The sequence below is a fragment of the Octopus bimaculoides genome, chromosome 9, assembly GCF_046866305.1.
Source record: "Octopus bimaculoides isolate indiv1 chromosome 9, ASM4686630v1, whole genome shotgun sequence".
Lineage (NCBI taxonomy): Eukaryota > Metazoa > Mollusca > Cephalopoda > Octopoda > Octopodidae > Octopus > Octopus bimaculoides.
In genome coordinates, this window is record NC_142936.1 from 40,462,394 (window position 1) to 40,478,138 (window position 15,745).

The following is a 15,745-nucleotide window of genomic DNA, read 5'->3' on the forward strand; positions in this document are numbered from 1 at the left end:
TGATCATACTTATCTACTTTACATTATCGTTGTAAACTTCAACTTTCCAAAAGGAAAAAAGAAATGTTAAATTTCTGTTATCTATAATATTATTCTTTATTCAACTGAAAGTAATACTATGGAATACTATGTAATGCTAGGAACCCTATAAGTTCAGTTATGGTTTTTCTGGTAAGAAGTTTGATTCCCAATCACATTGTTCCAGGTTCAGTCCCACTGTGTGGCAACTTGGGTAAGTATCTACTGCTATAACCCTAGGCTGACCGAAGTCTTGTGAATGGATTTGGTAGACAGAAACTGAAAGAAGTCTGTTTTATGTGTGTGTGTGTGTGTGCGTGCGTGTGTGTGCATGCATTTGACACAAAACAATGCTTGACAACCTGTTTATGCTTCAGCAAAAAAGCAAAAAGAGATCAGAAGGATAAGTACCAAGCTTAAAAGTAAGAATTAGGATCAATTTGTTCAACTAAACCCTTCAAGGTGACACCCCAGCATGGCCGCTGTCTAATGACTGAAACAAATAAACGATAAAAGATATATCTTATTAAGTTATTTATGCAATATCATTACTTTGCTACAATATGAACTGAATCTCCCATTGACAGGTCACTTGTATGGGAGTTGTGGCTTATTAGATTAACACTTCTAATTCAGATGGTTGAAATTGAGATGTCTTGGTGTAATCATAAAGTGGTTAGCACATTAAGGTTTATAAAAGATACAAGATTCAATTTTAGTAGGTAACATTTTCTCTTTTTTCTTATATACGTGTGTATATATATATATGTATGTGTGTTTGAGTGTACGCGCGCACACACACACGTATTGGTCCTTCAGTAGTCAAGGAGTTGACCATACATCCTGAATATGTTTGCACTGGTCTGGGCAAGATTTTTTTGAAGAAGACTGACACTAGTCTATGCATACAAGTCATTGCTTTCTATGATACCAAAGTTTAACCAAACGAAAGGCTACCAACATACATACACACATGCATATATACTTATATGCATGCATACATACATTAGTGGCACACTGAAGATTTGTAAGACATTTTGGATTCCAAAGATTATCCATCTTGGGTGTATGCATCAACAGCTCAACCAACACTCCAACTCAATCACATATTTATAAATTCTGGGAACTCTCTTAACTCAAAGTGGTTTGTTACTTTGTTAGTGACTGGCTTGAACTCTCTTGAGAAGAACCATACATACCTATATACATGCATGGTGGGAACCAACTCACAACCAATTGAAACTACTTCATAAACTCAGAAAGTCTGTACAAATGTTCCAATAGTCCAATAAGTTTCTGTACATGAGTTTGTTTTGTACATTAAATTTGTATAGGAGCTGGAAAGCCCCCGGCCCATCAGGAATCACTGCAGAGATGCTCAAAATATCTGGCAGTGTTGGCTATAGCCTAGTCACCCATATTACGAACCAGGTGATACGCGAAGGAGTCATACCCAATGACTGGGGTAGCAGCATCATAGTCAACTGCTACAAAGGTAAAGGTGACGCTTTAGATACAAATAATTACAGAGGCATCAAGCTGTTAGATCAGGTTATGAAAGTTACAGAGAGGGTCATAGCCCAACTAATTAGGGAGCGAATCAATTTAGATGAGATGCAGTTTGGGTTCGTGCCAGGTAAAAGCACTACTGATGCCTTATTTCTAGTGAGACAGTTGCAGGAGAAATACCTAGCTAAGGATAAACCTCTGTACCTGGCTTTCGTTGACATGGAGAAAGCCTTTGACAGGGTCCCCCGATCCCTTATCTGGTGGTCAATGAGGAAACTTGGGATAGAAGAATGGTTAGTGAGAGCTGTGCGAGCCATGTACAGAGATGCTGCCAGTAAGGTGAGGGTTGGAAATGAGTACAGCAATGAATTCCGGGTAGAGGTAGGGGTCCACCAAGGTTCCGTCCTCAGCCCCCTCTTATTTATCATAGTCCTCCAGGCAATCACAAAGGAGTTCAAGACAGGTTGCCCCTGGGAGCTCCTCTATGCTGATGACCTTGCCCTAATTGCGGAGTCACTATCAGAACTAGAGGAGAAGTTTCAGGTGTGGAAGCAAGGTCTAGAATTGAAGGGCCTTAGAGTCAACCTAGCTAAAACCAAAATCCTAATAAGTAGGAAGGTAGATAAAACACAAACCCCTTCAGGTAGATGGCCCTGCTCAGTATGTAGAAAAGGAGTAGGTAGTAACTCTATAAGATGTACCCGGTGCAAGCCATGGAAACATAAGAGGTGCAGCAACATCAAAGGCAGGTTAACTAGCAAGTTAGTTTTTGTTTGTGGCAGATGTTCAGGTGCAATAAAGACTGTAAACAAACAGGAAACAACTTCTATCTCATTCCAGGGTGAAAAACTAGAGGTAGACGATAGCTTCCGCTATCTGGGCGACCAAGTTAGTAGTGGGGGTGGATGCGCTGAAAGTGTAGCTGCTAGAATAAGAATAGCCTGGACAAAGTTTAGAGAGCTCTTACCCCTGCTGGCGACAAAGGGACTCTCACTCAGAGTAAAAGGCAGACTGTATGACGCATGCGTACGAACAGCCATGCTACATGGCAGTGAAACATGGGCTGTAACTGCTGAGGACATACGTAAGCTCGCAAGGAATGAAGCCAGTATGCTCCGTTGGATGTGTAATGTCAATGTGAATACCCGTCAGAGTGTAAGTATCTTGAGAGAAAAGCTGAACATTAGAAGCATCAGTTGTGGTGTGCAAGAGAGACGATTGCGCTGGTATGGACATGTGGTGAGAATGGATGAGGATAGCTGCGTGAAAAAGTGCCACACCCTAACAGTTGAGGGAACCCGTGGAAGAGGTAGGCCCAGGAAGACCTGGGCTGAGGTGGTGAGGCAAGACCTTCGAACATTGGGCCTCACCGAGGCGATGACTACTGACCGAGACCTTTGAAAATGTGCTGTGTGTGAGAAGACCCGGCAAGCCAAGTAAGATCGTTGCCAGTGCCCCTGGACTGGTTCTTGTGCGGGTGGCACATGAGATGCACCATTTTGAGCGTGGCCGTTGCCAGTACCGCCTGACTAGCTCCCGTAGGATTTTCGAGCGAGATCGTTGCCAGTGCCCCTGGACTGGCTTGTGCGGGTGGCACATAAAAGACACCATTTCGAGCGTGGCCGTTTTCGTGCGGGTGACACGTAAAAGCACCCACTACACTCTCTGAGTGGTTGGCGTTAGGAAGGGCATCCAGCTGTAGAAACTCTGCCAAATTAGATTGGAGCCTGGTGTTGCCATCCGGTTTCACCAGTCCTCAGTCAAATCGTCCAACCCATGCTAGCATGGAAAGCGGACGTTAAACGATGATGATGATGATGATGATGAACCCTCTTCCAGCACATTCAGCTATAAAATCAGTGGCACAACAGAGGTTGAGATGATCAGAAACCAACTGCATCTCAGGTTTTTTTTTTTTTTATGCAAGTTCACCTTCTCACAGAAGGAAGTTGAAATGAAAATTAGAGGTCCTTTACTCTCAGTGTTTAACATTTTAGTTAATTCATAGCTGGGATTGTAACAGGTGGTTCCGCATACAATCTGTAATACAATACATATGTACTCTACAGAGTACATTGTAATTAGTCTTAATAAAGTAGTGTCTTGCCAAAACAGGCCAACAAAGATTCATAAAATTATGAATTATTTGGTGCTGTAATGCCTCGGGTCTATAGAATGAAAGAATAAACTGAATGAGCTAACCTCTGATATACTGTACCAAGAAAATATACAGGTTTTTTACCCTTCAACACATTTTCTACTGTAGAGCATTTTGTTTCAAGAACTTTATCTTTCATCTTCATCAAACAGTGTAAATTGACAGAACCCTTCTTTAACCAGGTCTCAGGTGTTGAGTACAAGATTACAAGATTGCCCAAAATATATAACTAGGGGGAAGAAAACAAACAAAAATGACTTTGAAAAATCTTTGTATATGTGTGTGATGGTAACTCACTTAGAAAACAACCCTATTAGAGATGTGAGTTCAAGTCTCATGGCTGGCTGGTAACGTATTTTTCTGCATTATATGGATAATTTATCCTGATCACGCTATTTATAGCATTATCATGCGTTTGAGAAATAAATTTATTTCTGTATCTTACAATACATCTCAATGCTTCTAAAGACAAACTTTGTTTACTTTCATCGTAAAGTTGAATTTAACTTTATTAAGTACTGAAGAGCAATGAAACCCAGAGTGTTGAGTGTATAGGTGAAATTTGCATTTGATAGTTGAATATTGATAATATATTTCATTGTTTAAAGGTTTAGCTTAGTATTTTATCAATATTCCCAATCTGAACTGATGAATTAGTTGTTTATAATGCTCTACATCTCTAATGACCAAAATCTAGGAGATGAGCTCTGAGGAATTGGTTCCTTACTCCTAGAAGCTTAAAGACTACTCTACATTTGCCAAATGATCTTGTTCTATCATATATTATCATCATCATCATCCATTTTCCATGCTGGCATGAGTTGGATGGCTTTTAAAATAACTGGTAAGGATAGGGACTGCATAATGTTCCATAGGCTGTTTTGGCTTGGTTTCTGTGCTGAACGCCCTTCCTAATACCAACCACTCTACAGAGTGTATTGGGTACGTTTTAAGTGGCACGATCACAGGTGCATTTCCAGTGTCACCAACCACCAGTGCTTTTTATGTGGCACCTTGGTTTTAGGATCTTAATTCTGTTGTGCTGGGCAGGTCTTTTCAAGTATAGCAATGCACCACATATGTTGATCCTCTGTCCTCTCCTTTGTAAGGATCAGCATTTTGAGATCAGCTTTCATTACTTCACCCCATGTCTTCCTGGGCCTCCCTCTACTTTAAGTGGCCAACAAACACTTCTTTATGCAACTGTCCTCATCCATCTACATCACATGACCAGACCAACACAATCTCCTCTTTTGCACTTTGCACACACTCGCACACATGCATGCAAGCAAACACACACACACACACACACACACACGCACGCTCGCACACACGCATGCACGCACGCACACACACACACAAAAACAATTAATTATTTTTGGATATTTCTACGATATGTTGCAGTTCTGATAACAACTCAGACCACAGTTATACCACAGAAGTACAAAACATAGGTTCTATGGATGGTGACCAAGCATCAAAGGGTGTCCCAATGAACAGCAACTCTCAGCCAGCAAATGTAGACAACAGCAATCCTAAGATGAAGACAACCGCAGACCTTCTAAAGGAAGCAGCAAGTAATGGAAAAAAATACATTGCTGCTGGAATGGTATTTTACTTTTTTAACCATTTGTTTCATTTATTTTGTTTTATGATATTTTTCCATGCTATTATAAGTTATAAGGATATGTATTAAGGAACTGTTTTACAGCTGGATACTGTTCCTGTTTGTTTAAATCTTACCTGTTATTCAAGAAACAGATTTTTTTCATTCTGCTTGTTTTGAAAGTACAGTGCTGAAACATAATTTGTTAGGAAGATTTGTCAGCTGACACCACAAAATTTTGATTTATACTTTCATGCAAGGACACTGAGTGAAATATTAACATGAACATAAGCATGCACGCACACATGCATGTATGCACATGCACATGAACACACACGTACACACACACACACACACACACACACTTTCTTTCTCTTTATTTATGGGTTAACAATGCAAGCAATAATTTCGTGTTCACAATTCACAATTGTTCAAACATACCATGTGGAAGTGTTGGTACTCGTCTCCATTTTGGATGAGAAAATGCAACATTATATGAGACTACAGAAGTATCTTAGAAGTATTTTAGAAGCTCGCGAGCTGCAATAATCCTTTTGATTGTTAAATTTTAATTTTTAATCTTAAATATATTCCCTTAAGTTAGGCATCTATTTCTAGCATTTTAGCTTTTCTACTGACCACTGAACTAATTATTCTTTCTGACCACACTGAACCTAAAATTCATTTTTTTAATTAACAGCCATAAATACCTTCTTTCTCCACTTTACCAAAACTTTAACCCCTGACCTCTCATCCCAAACCTACCCTAATGAAGAATAATACTGGCATCTTATCTCTTATTTTTATGTTTATTTAAAAATTTTTTATTTAACTTTTGCTCTCATTCATTCTTTCTAGCACCTATCTCATTCCTTTCTTTTCTTTCTTCTATTCACTCATTCACAACCCCTACCTGTCTATCATGATGTCTATCTCTCTCACTTTATACAGCCACTTGGACCATTTTCATACTAGCTCACCGCTTGATCTATCCCTTCAATATGAATGCAACATTCAAAATACTGCCAAAATACTGCCTGAATCTACCTGAGATTATACTTAAGGACCTATAACTTCATGGAGGTATGGACCTACCTCCATACCCACTGGAAGAAGATCAGCTGTGAACTTTATTCTCCTATCTTTATTCTTCTATCTACTGTTTTATTCCTTTATACACTGTGAATTCTCTATCTAGAACAGTGCTTCTTAACCTGAGGGGCATCAGTAATTTTCAGTGGGGGTGTGAGCCCTTGAGAAAAAGCAAGAATTTCTCTAATGATATTTGTTATTCTCTTAATGAGAGTATAGACAAATAATGAGAAATTTATGAAAAAATGCAAAAGTATCGCCTTATACCTTTAGTTTTCTTATTCTTCTATCTTAGTGCTACTTACCATTTTCTGTGCTTATTGACCCTGCTTCATATCCCTCAAAACCCTCACTAATTCTGAATTGTAGCTTTAACATTTGCCTTTATTTTGTAATTCTTTTTGTTACAACAAGACTCAGTTTAAGAACCACTGGTATTAAGTTTAGATATTATTAATGTGTAAAGACAAACATCTTTTTCAGTTAATAGATTATAAACAAGTTTGATCCACAGTTTTCATATATATGAAATAATGTGAATCTTAAAAATCAAGAGACACGCTGAAACATTATCAAATCATTATAGTAACATCATCATCATCATCATTTAACATCTGTTGTCCATGCTGGCATGGGTTGGATGGTTTCACTGGGCTGGCACACTGGAAGGCTGCACCAGGATCCAGTCTGATTTGGCATGGTTTTCTACAGCCAGATGCCCTTCCTAACGCCAACCACTCTGAAGTGTAATGGGTGCTTTTGTGTGCCACCAGCACAGGTGCCATTTGCGTGACACCAGTATCTGTCATGACTGTGATTTTGCTTGGCTTGATGAGTCTTCTTCTCAAGCACAATGTATTGCCAAAGGTCTTGGTCATTGCCTCAATACTTGAAAGGAGCTTAGACACTTTGCCTCCATGAGGCCCAATTCTCATAAGGAACTCAGTTGCTTTGCTTCCACAAGGCCTCATGCTTGAAAGGTACTCAGCCACTTTGCCTCCATGAGACCTGACGTTCAAAGGTTGATCTTTTTACATGCCACCAGCATGGGTGCACTTGGCTTGATGGGTCCTTTTAAAGAGAGCACACCACCAAAGGTCTCAGTTACTAGTCATTGCCTCTTTGAGGTTCAAAGTTCAAAGGTCATGCTTCACTGCCTCATCCCATGCCTTCCTGGGTCTACCCCTATCACTTGTCCCCTCCACAGTTAGAGATCGGCACTTCTTCACACAAGTGTCCTCATCCATACGTATCACATGACTATACCTGCACAGTCGTCTCTCTTGCATACCACATCTGATTCGTCTTATGCCTAACCTTTCTCTCAAGATGCTTACACTCTGTTGAACATACGTTGCACATCCAGCAAAGTATACTGGCTTCATTCTTCTCAAACCTACACATGTCCTCGGCTGTCATAGTCCATGTTTCACTGTCATGCAGCATAGCAGTTCACACACAGGCATTAAACAATCTGCCTAAGAAATATTAACTTAATTTTTTTAAATTGTAAACTATTTAAAAATTTTAGCAAGATGCGAAGTATGATATATATAAAAATAGGAAATAAAGCAAAAAGTATGTAATAGGTTCTACTATTGCTCAATTCAATAAAATCTGAAAACATTAAAACACAAATTAGAATAATTTAAAATTTTAACAATAAAACCAAAGTTTTTAATATTAAATACTTATGTTAAAAATGTAGTAAATTTTTTTGTAAGAAAAATAATGATAATATAAAGCCAAATGTTATACTAAAATTCAGATTTAAATATTACAGAAAGTACTAGGTAAAACTAAAAGCTATGCAAAATCTTTTCTTTTTTAAAGAAATTTTTTTGAATATGTTTTCCTACAAATAAATACAATATTTTATTGTACAAATTTTTCGTATAACTTTTCTTTTAATTTAACTTTTATTCCAAATTTTTTTGTTTTAATTTTTTTCTGAACTTTTTACTCCAAGCGTTCTAACTTGGGCCTTGACATTATCTTACATGTGCTTTATCTTTTGATCACATATTTGTGTTGTCCACTGCACATCAAATAATTTGCAATGAGTGCAAAGAAATGGAAATATCTTGATGAATATATTCGATTTGGATTTGTGTCCCTCCAAAAGGATGACACTGAAGTCCCCCAGTGTGTGATGTGTTACAAAACTCTGAGCCATGATGGAATGCGACTCTAACGCTTGGAACACTACTTGAGGACAATACATCCTGCTCTTATAGACAAGCCCAAGGCATTCTTTGAAACAAAAAGACATTCCTTGAAGCAAGCTAAGTTGGACGGTAGTGAGGTATTTCGGCAACAAACTTCAATAGTTATTGAGGCTATGAGATCGCCATGTTGATTGCAAAGAGCAAGAAGAGCCCTAACATCAGAGAGTCTCTCATAAACCAAGACTACTCTGTGCAGAATTCGTTCTGGAGAAAGATGGGGCAAACAAGCTTTCACAGATTTCACTATCAAATGATACAGTCAAGGGAAGGATTGATGACTTGTCTCAAGGCATCAAAGATCAAATTCTCGACCAAATAAGAGATTCTCTTGTTTTTACCATTCAGTGTGATGAAACGGCTGACATTGCTCAGTGTTCTCAGCTACTGGTATATGCTCGTTTTGTGTCAGGCAACTGTGTAAAAGAGATGTTCTGTCACCCTATGGATAATTGTACAACAGCAACAGCTATCTTTCGTGATGTATCAAACTTCTTTCAGGAAAACCAACTTTCGTGTGATTCACTGGTAGGGGTGTGCACAGATGAAGCTCCAGCCATGCTTGGTCGGCAGTCTGGATTCATGAATAGGGTAAAAGAAAAAAAATCCATCTGTTGTAGGTACACACTGCATGCTTCATTGCGAAGCCTCAGCATCCAGAACCTTACCTACTGAATTGAGAAATTTCCTGAACATGGCTATCAAGGTTATTCTTTTACTCTTTTACTTGTTTCAGTCATTTAACTGCAGCCACGCTGGAGCATCGCCTTTAGGCGACCCCAGGACTTATTCTTTGTAAGCCTAGTATTTATTCTAGTACTTATTCTTGTACTTATCAGTCTCTTTTGCCGAACTGCTAAGTTACGGGTACATAAACACACCAGCATTGGTTGTCATGCAATGTTGGGGGACAAACACAGACACACATACATATATATATATATATATACATACATATATACGACGGGCTTCTTTCAATTTCTGTCTACCAAATCCATTCACAAGGCTTTGGTCGGCCTGAGGCTATAGTAGAAGACACTTTGCCCAAGGTGCCATGCAGTGAGAATGAACCCGAAGTTCGCCTTTTATAGAACCATGACTAATGTTGCAGTTTGCCTTCTCTTTCTTAGACAGGTCCAAAGGGAGTTTGAAACAGGAATGAGTTGTGCAGTCACCACTTAGCAGAGTTGCAGCTATTCCACTTGACGCCACTGCTATGGCAATGTGTTTCATTTGGCGCAGTTTAGCCAGAAGAAGGTTGATGACAATGTTTTACCAGTTCCACCTGGAGCATCCAGAAAGAAAAGACCTCCTCTTTCATTTTCAGTGCTCGAAATAATGGTCTTATAAACACCCAGTTAGTCCTCCATCAGTTTGTGTTCTTTATCAGCTATATACACCGTCATTTCCTTGATGTCATAGCTGATTTCTTGCAGGTACTCAATTGCGAAATTGTTTGCTGCCTGCTCCGGTTGAGGCAGACCAAATGTGGAATTGCCTTGACCTCCCATAGCTTGCACTCAAATGTCCAGGTCAAGTAATACCTCGTTGCAATTGGTGTTATTGAACGTGGCAATTTCTACTGAGGTTTTCCTTTGATTCCTTTGTAGGATGTCCTCTGCCATGCTGGTTTTGTGGGTTGCCCAAAGCTTGAAAGGTTCACTCAAGTCACATGTCATCGACATGATAGAAAATTGTAGGTGCAGTTGACTTAGTACTGTGCTGACTGCTGCCTCCTCCAGTGTCTGGTCCCAGTGAGCATCGTCCTCCAGTAGTCCATGTTTGGCGCAGGCTTCTCTGTAGGTTATGCAGACTTCCCCATTGTGTCTTTGAAAGTCTGTGAATGATGTAGGACTTCTGACAGTGTGCAGCAGTAGATGCAGAAAGAAGCACTCCCGCTGATTAGGGTGCACAGTGTATACCCACCCGATGTCCCTACTTCTGAAGACAGCATCTTGTTCCCAGCCCTCAATGCATGCTCATTGCTTGCGTATGTTCCATCTATTGTGTGCCCTGGGTTATACGAGAACACAGAAGAATTTGAAACTACATGCTTAGGAAGCAAACTGCTTCACAACCTAGTCATGTCTGTACCTAAGAGGCCATACAGAGAGACTGAACTCAAAACCAATGTGCTTGGGATTTAAACTTCTTAAATGCACAACTAGCATGGGAATGCATATATAAAGCATATCCATAAAGTCATGGTGGGTTTCAAAACTATTTATTGATGTAACTTGCAACACTGCACATTTCATATACATGTTGAATAAGAGACCAACTAAAAAGAGTTTGTATACAGTTTAGTGCAGTTCAATGTGGTTTCCATTTGTTGCCCTGCACACATTTAATCAATACCCCAGTTAGACGAGTATGACTTTATAGACACACTGTATGTGTGTGTGCATATCTGTGTGTCTGTAAGTGCAAGTGTGTGTGCATGTTTGTGTGTCTGTAAATACATGTGTGTTTTTGTGTGTGTGTATATATATATATAGATATATTTAGCTAAATATATCACTGCTCTAATGTTTTAGAGTGTGCTTCTTTTATGGATATATGAATTACTGATGATTTATATACATGTGTGTGTATACATATCTATATCTATATCTATCTGTCTGTCTGTCTATTTATCTACACACACACACACACACACACACACACACACACACACACACACGCACACACACATGTATATAGTAACTCATATATACACTGATCTCATTGTTTTCTTGGAATACAGAATAGTTGGTGCATGACTGGCCATATAGGTTATGGATATCCAAAGATCAGTGTAGGTGAATATATTCCAAATTATTACACTTTGTGCATCAATGATTTTAGTGTTAAGATATAAAAACAACTTATTGCAGCTCCAGTGACATGTCATCATGATCGCAGTAATGTTATTCTTTTTTTCTTCCAGATAAATGAAGCCATTCATGAATTCATACGGGCTATGACATTGACAAGAGTGATATTTGGTTCCATGCACTGGCAGCTGGCTGCCAGTTATGTTTCATTAGCTGAAACCTACCTTCAAGGAAAAGGTATATATTTTACCTCTAAGCTACACTTTCATAATATTTGTTTATGATGTTTTTTGTTGTTTAGTTCTAAGTCACCTCTCACTGAACTGGCATATGAATAAAAGTATTCTAGTTATGAGCATCACATTTTTTTGTCTTTCTGTGAGAGTTTATCTAAGATTGCATTAAGGAGGGTATAGTTTGAGGGAGATTTAGCTGCTCATTCTGCCTAGCTGTGTGGCCATGTAATGGAATTCATGTACAGCATGAATTCATAGCTAAGCTCTCTCTTCTGCAGTTTCTTCAAAAGAACCTTGATAAAGTGATGTATATATGTGTGTGTGCACGCGCACACACACATGCATATACATATATATGTACACAAAAATGCAATACATATATACTCATACATTATCTAAGTGAGGATGAAGTGAAATGATAATATCGATGATGATGATGATGATAATGATATTGATATATGTGCTTCTATAAGAACATAGACTTCTTAAAGTTTCATTCTTCATTCAGTATAATATTTATCCACTATAATATCCAATATAATATTTAATAACATGAAGGTTCAGGTCAATTTGTTCTTTAATATATTTGCAATATATATTTAATATAATGTTGAAATCACTTAATATGTATAAAATTTATATAAAAGTATTTCCTGTTATTTTATTGAATGATTTTAACATTATATTGAATGATATATATTGATTGCATAATTACATATTTGATTTTAATTTGAATAAATTTTTGAGATCTTAAACATCTGTTGTTCAAAGCATAAAATTCCAAAGACTGTTTAAAAGATGCATAAAAAATAAATATATTAGAGGAGGTTTTGTAAAAACTCATACTTAGATAATAAATGTTATTCTTCTGTGATAGTACAGCCATTTAACATCATTGTCAGAGTTATAACTGTGGTTGATATATTTGTTTTGCAACCACATGGCTTTGGGTGCATTCCTGCTGTGTGGTACCTACTATAGCCTCAGGTCAACCTATGCTTTATGAGTGAATTTGGTAAACGGAAACTATAGAAACCTATTGTAGTATAAAAGTAGACATGTTGTGTAAATATTCAAACACCATCACTGTCATTTCAAATCCTGCTGCATTTCAAAAATAACTTTTGGTCTTCTAAAATTGTCTTGGTGTATAAGTTGATCTACTGTTTTTGGCTATTAATTTTAATCTGAAAATTTTGACTTGTGTGCTGGAAAATATGATAATTGCAACAGTCTGGGAGAGCCGGCAATGGTCATGCCAATGCTATTTCTACCCTGATTTACTTATACATGTAAAACAGAAAAAAAAAAGTGAGAGAGAATTGCAGAGAGCATATTATATCAAAGTTTTTCCTTCCAAAGACTGCTTTTTCTTCCAAAGTATATTTCTTTGTGTGTAGGTTTCACTGCCCAGGCAGAATATCATGCTGAGAGAGCGAAATCTTTGATGCTTGATTCCAATATCCATATTGCTACTAATAATGCTGACAAGTTGTCCATGTACAACATGCTTGTTAATTTACACCATATATTGGCTGTAACAAAATGCTCAGAGAAAAAATATCCTTTTTGATAGGCACCAATTTAAAAAAAAAAGCTTTTTGTTTGTATTTTGTCAATATTTCTCCGAGCATAATGGCGGTGAGCTGGTAGAAACGTTAGCATGCTGGGCGAAATGCCTCGCAGTATTTCGTCTGTCTTTACGTTCTGAGCTCAAATTCTGCCGAGGACGAATTTGCCTTTCATCCTTTTGGGGTCGATAAATTAAGTACCAGTTGTGTACTGGGGTCAAGCTAATTGACTGGCCCCACCCCAAAAATTTCGAGCTTTGTGCCTAGAATAGAAAAAAATAATTCTCCAAATAAATTAGTTGTTTATTTACACTAGCTTTTATAATATACTATATATTTATGTCTTTATTGCCCACTGGAGGCTAAACATAGAGGGGACAAACAAGGACAGACAAATGTATTAAGGCGATTACATTGACCCTAGTGCATAACTGGTACTTATTCAATCGACCCTGAAAGGATGAAAGCAAAGTCGACCTCGGCGGAATCTTTTATAATATACTATATATTGACACATACAAGACCTGTAATGGAATGGCCAAGAGAATCAAATCCACTACTTGACTGGTATATATTTTATTTAGCTGGAAAGGATGAAAGGCAAAGGCTGAATGTGGCTGCCAGAACAAGGAGTGAAACATACTGAATCTGCTAATCTATAACATTCTGTAGAAGTATATATTGAAATGAATTAAAAATTGGTGAACTATTTTGCTACCATTGTACCCTCTCACACTGTGTCTCTTTTCTTCTCTTTTTTTTCTCTCTCTCTGTATATGAGTGTGTGTGTGTTTGTACATTCGTGTCTATATATATATATATATATATATATATATATATATGCATACATATATATATATATATATATATATATATATATATATATATATATATATATATATATATATAATGCGTACATATATACATGCACACACACACACTATATATATATATATATATATATTTATATATATAGTATGTGTGCATATGTATATGTATGTAGGCAATTATGTGGATAAACAAATTAGATATTAAATATAACTGTTTGGAATGAAATACAAAATATGTATATATGTATACATAGAAAACAAAAGAAAGCAAAATGTGGAGACTTTCAGATGATGAATATTTAAGTATAAATATATAGATATTTATATTAATAGATCCATCTTAGAGTAAAACAACAGGGAAAATTAAAGTCTCCATATTTTGCTTTCTCTCATTTTGCATGTATACATATATAAATATTTTGTATTTCATACTCCAATTGTTATATTTAATATACCTAATTTGTTTATCCTCATAATTGCCTCTATATCTGCTCAACTTGATCCCTCTTATAACCATTTTTTACTCCGTGGAATTGACCCCTGTAAAGACATCGGAGTCTAAGTTTGAATCATCTGAGAACTACTAAGTGTCTTCTATACTGAGAATCTCTGGATTTCATCTGTGAACTATATGTATATGTGTGTATTTATATGTGTGTGTATGTGTACACATATTCGTATGTGTTTGTGTGGATACATATACTTGTGTTTGTGTACATATGTATGAATAAATGTGTATATACATTAATATATATATACATATATATATATATATATATATATATATATATATATGCCTTTATGTACCTCTGATGTTATCCCTGGCAATGTGTATCTCTCTTGGACAGTACCCCCTCCACACTTTACATCATTTGTGCTGCCACTTACCTCCTTCATCCACTCCTAATTTCCTCCATCTCCAGCCTTCCTCTCCAACAAAAAAGGATATTCACAATTGATCATGTGTCCAATCATATTTGCCATTCACTGATTTCACTTCTATCCCCATCACTATTCTTTCACACTCTTACAGACATAGCTATAACTCACTCTGTCCAATTCCCTATACTAATCATCTCTGTTTTCTTACTGACATAAACATGTAACTCCTCTACAGCAAGACAGCTGTTCCTATCTCTCTGTCATACTTTAACCATTCATCACTTGGCATAAAGCCACCTCCATCAATACTACACCTACTCAATTGAGGAGCCCTGTCTTGTGAGTTACTTGGTAACCTCACTAGTGCTGGTGCCACATAAAATGCATCTAGTACACTCAGTAGAGTGGCTGTTATTAAGAAGGTCATTCAGCCAGAGAAACTAATGCCAGAGTCTACATTGGGACCTGGTGCAGTCCTCTCACTTGCTAACTTCTCTTGTATAATCCAACCCATGCCAGCTTGGTAAACAAACATTAAATGGTGATGATGATGCTGATGATAATGATGATAATGATAATGTACACACGCGCGCTCATGCACACACACACACACACACATACACACACATCTGTTTAACTCTTTCTCCTTCCTTTCTTGCTCTTCTCAACTTTTGTTCACTCTTGACATTAAAAGTTTGTATACTGTGATCCCACACAATGAAGGACCTCTTGTGTTTAAACACTTCCTTGACCTTTAGTCTGACCCTCAACCTGACGCCTACGCACTTCTTCGTCTGGCTGA

At 37.4% G+C, this 15,745-nt stretch overlaps 1 protein-coding gene across 4 annotated transcripts in view; it reads left to right on the forward strand.

The window, feature by feature from the left end:
• The window catches only part of LOC106874122 (tetratricopeptide repeat protein 23), a 185,094-nt gene that overhangs the window by 15,426 nt on the left and 153,923 nt on the right, over window positions 1–15,745 (forward strand). For all 4 annotated transcript variants that reach the window (XM_014921734.3, XM_014921733.3, XM_014921732.3 and 1 more), the window contains exons 3-5: window positions 5,090–5,294; window positions 11,538–11,661; window positions 13,061–13,220. In XM_014921734.3, the coding sequence (XP_014777220.1) occupies window positions 5,090–5,294; window positions 11,538–11,661; window positions 13,061–13,220 (489 nt within the window). The remainder of the gene's footprint in view (window positions 1–5,089; window positions 5,295–11,537; window positions 11,662–13,060; window positions 13,221–15,745) is intronic.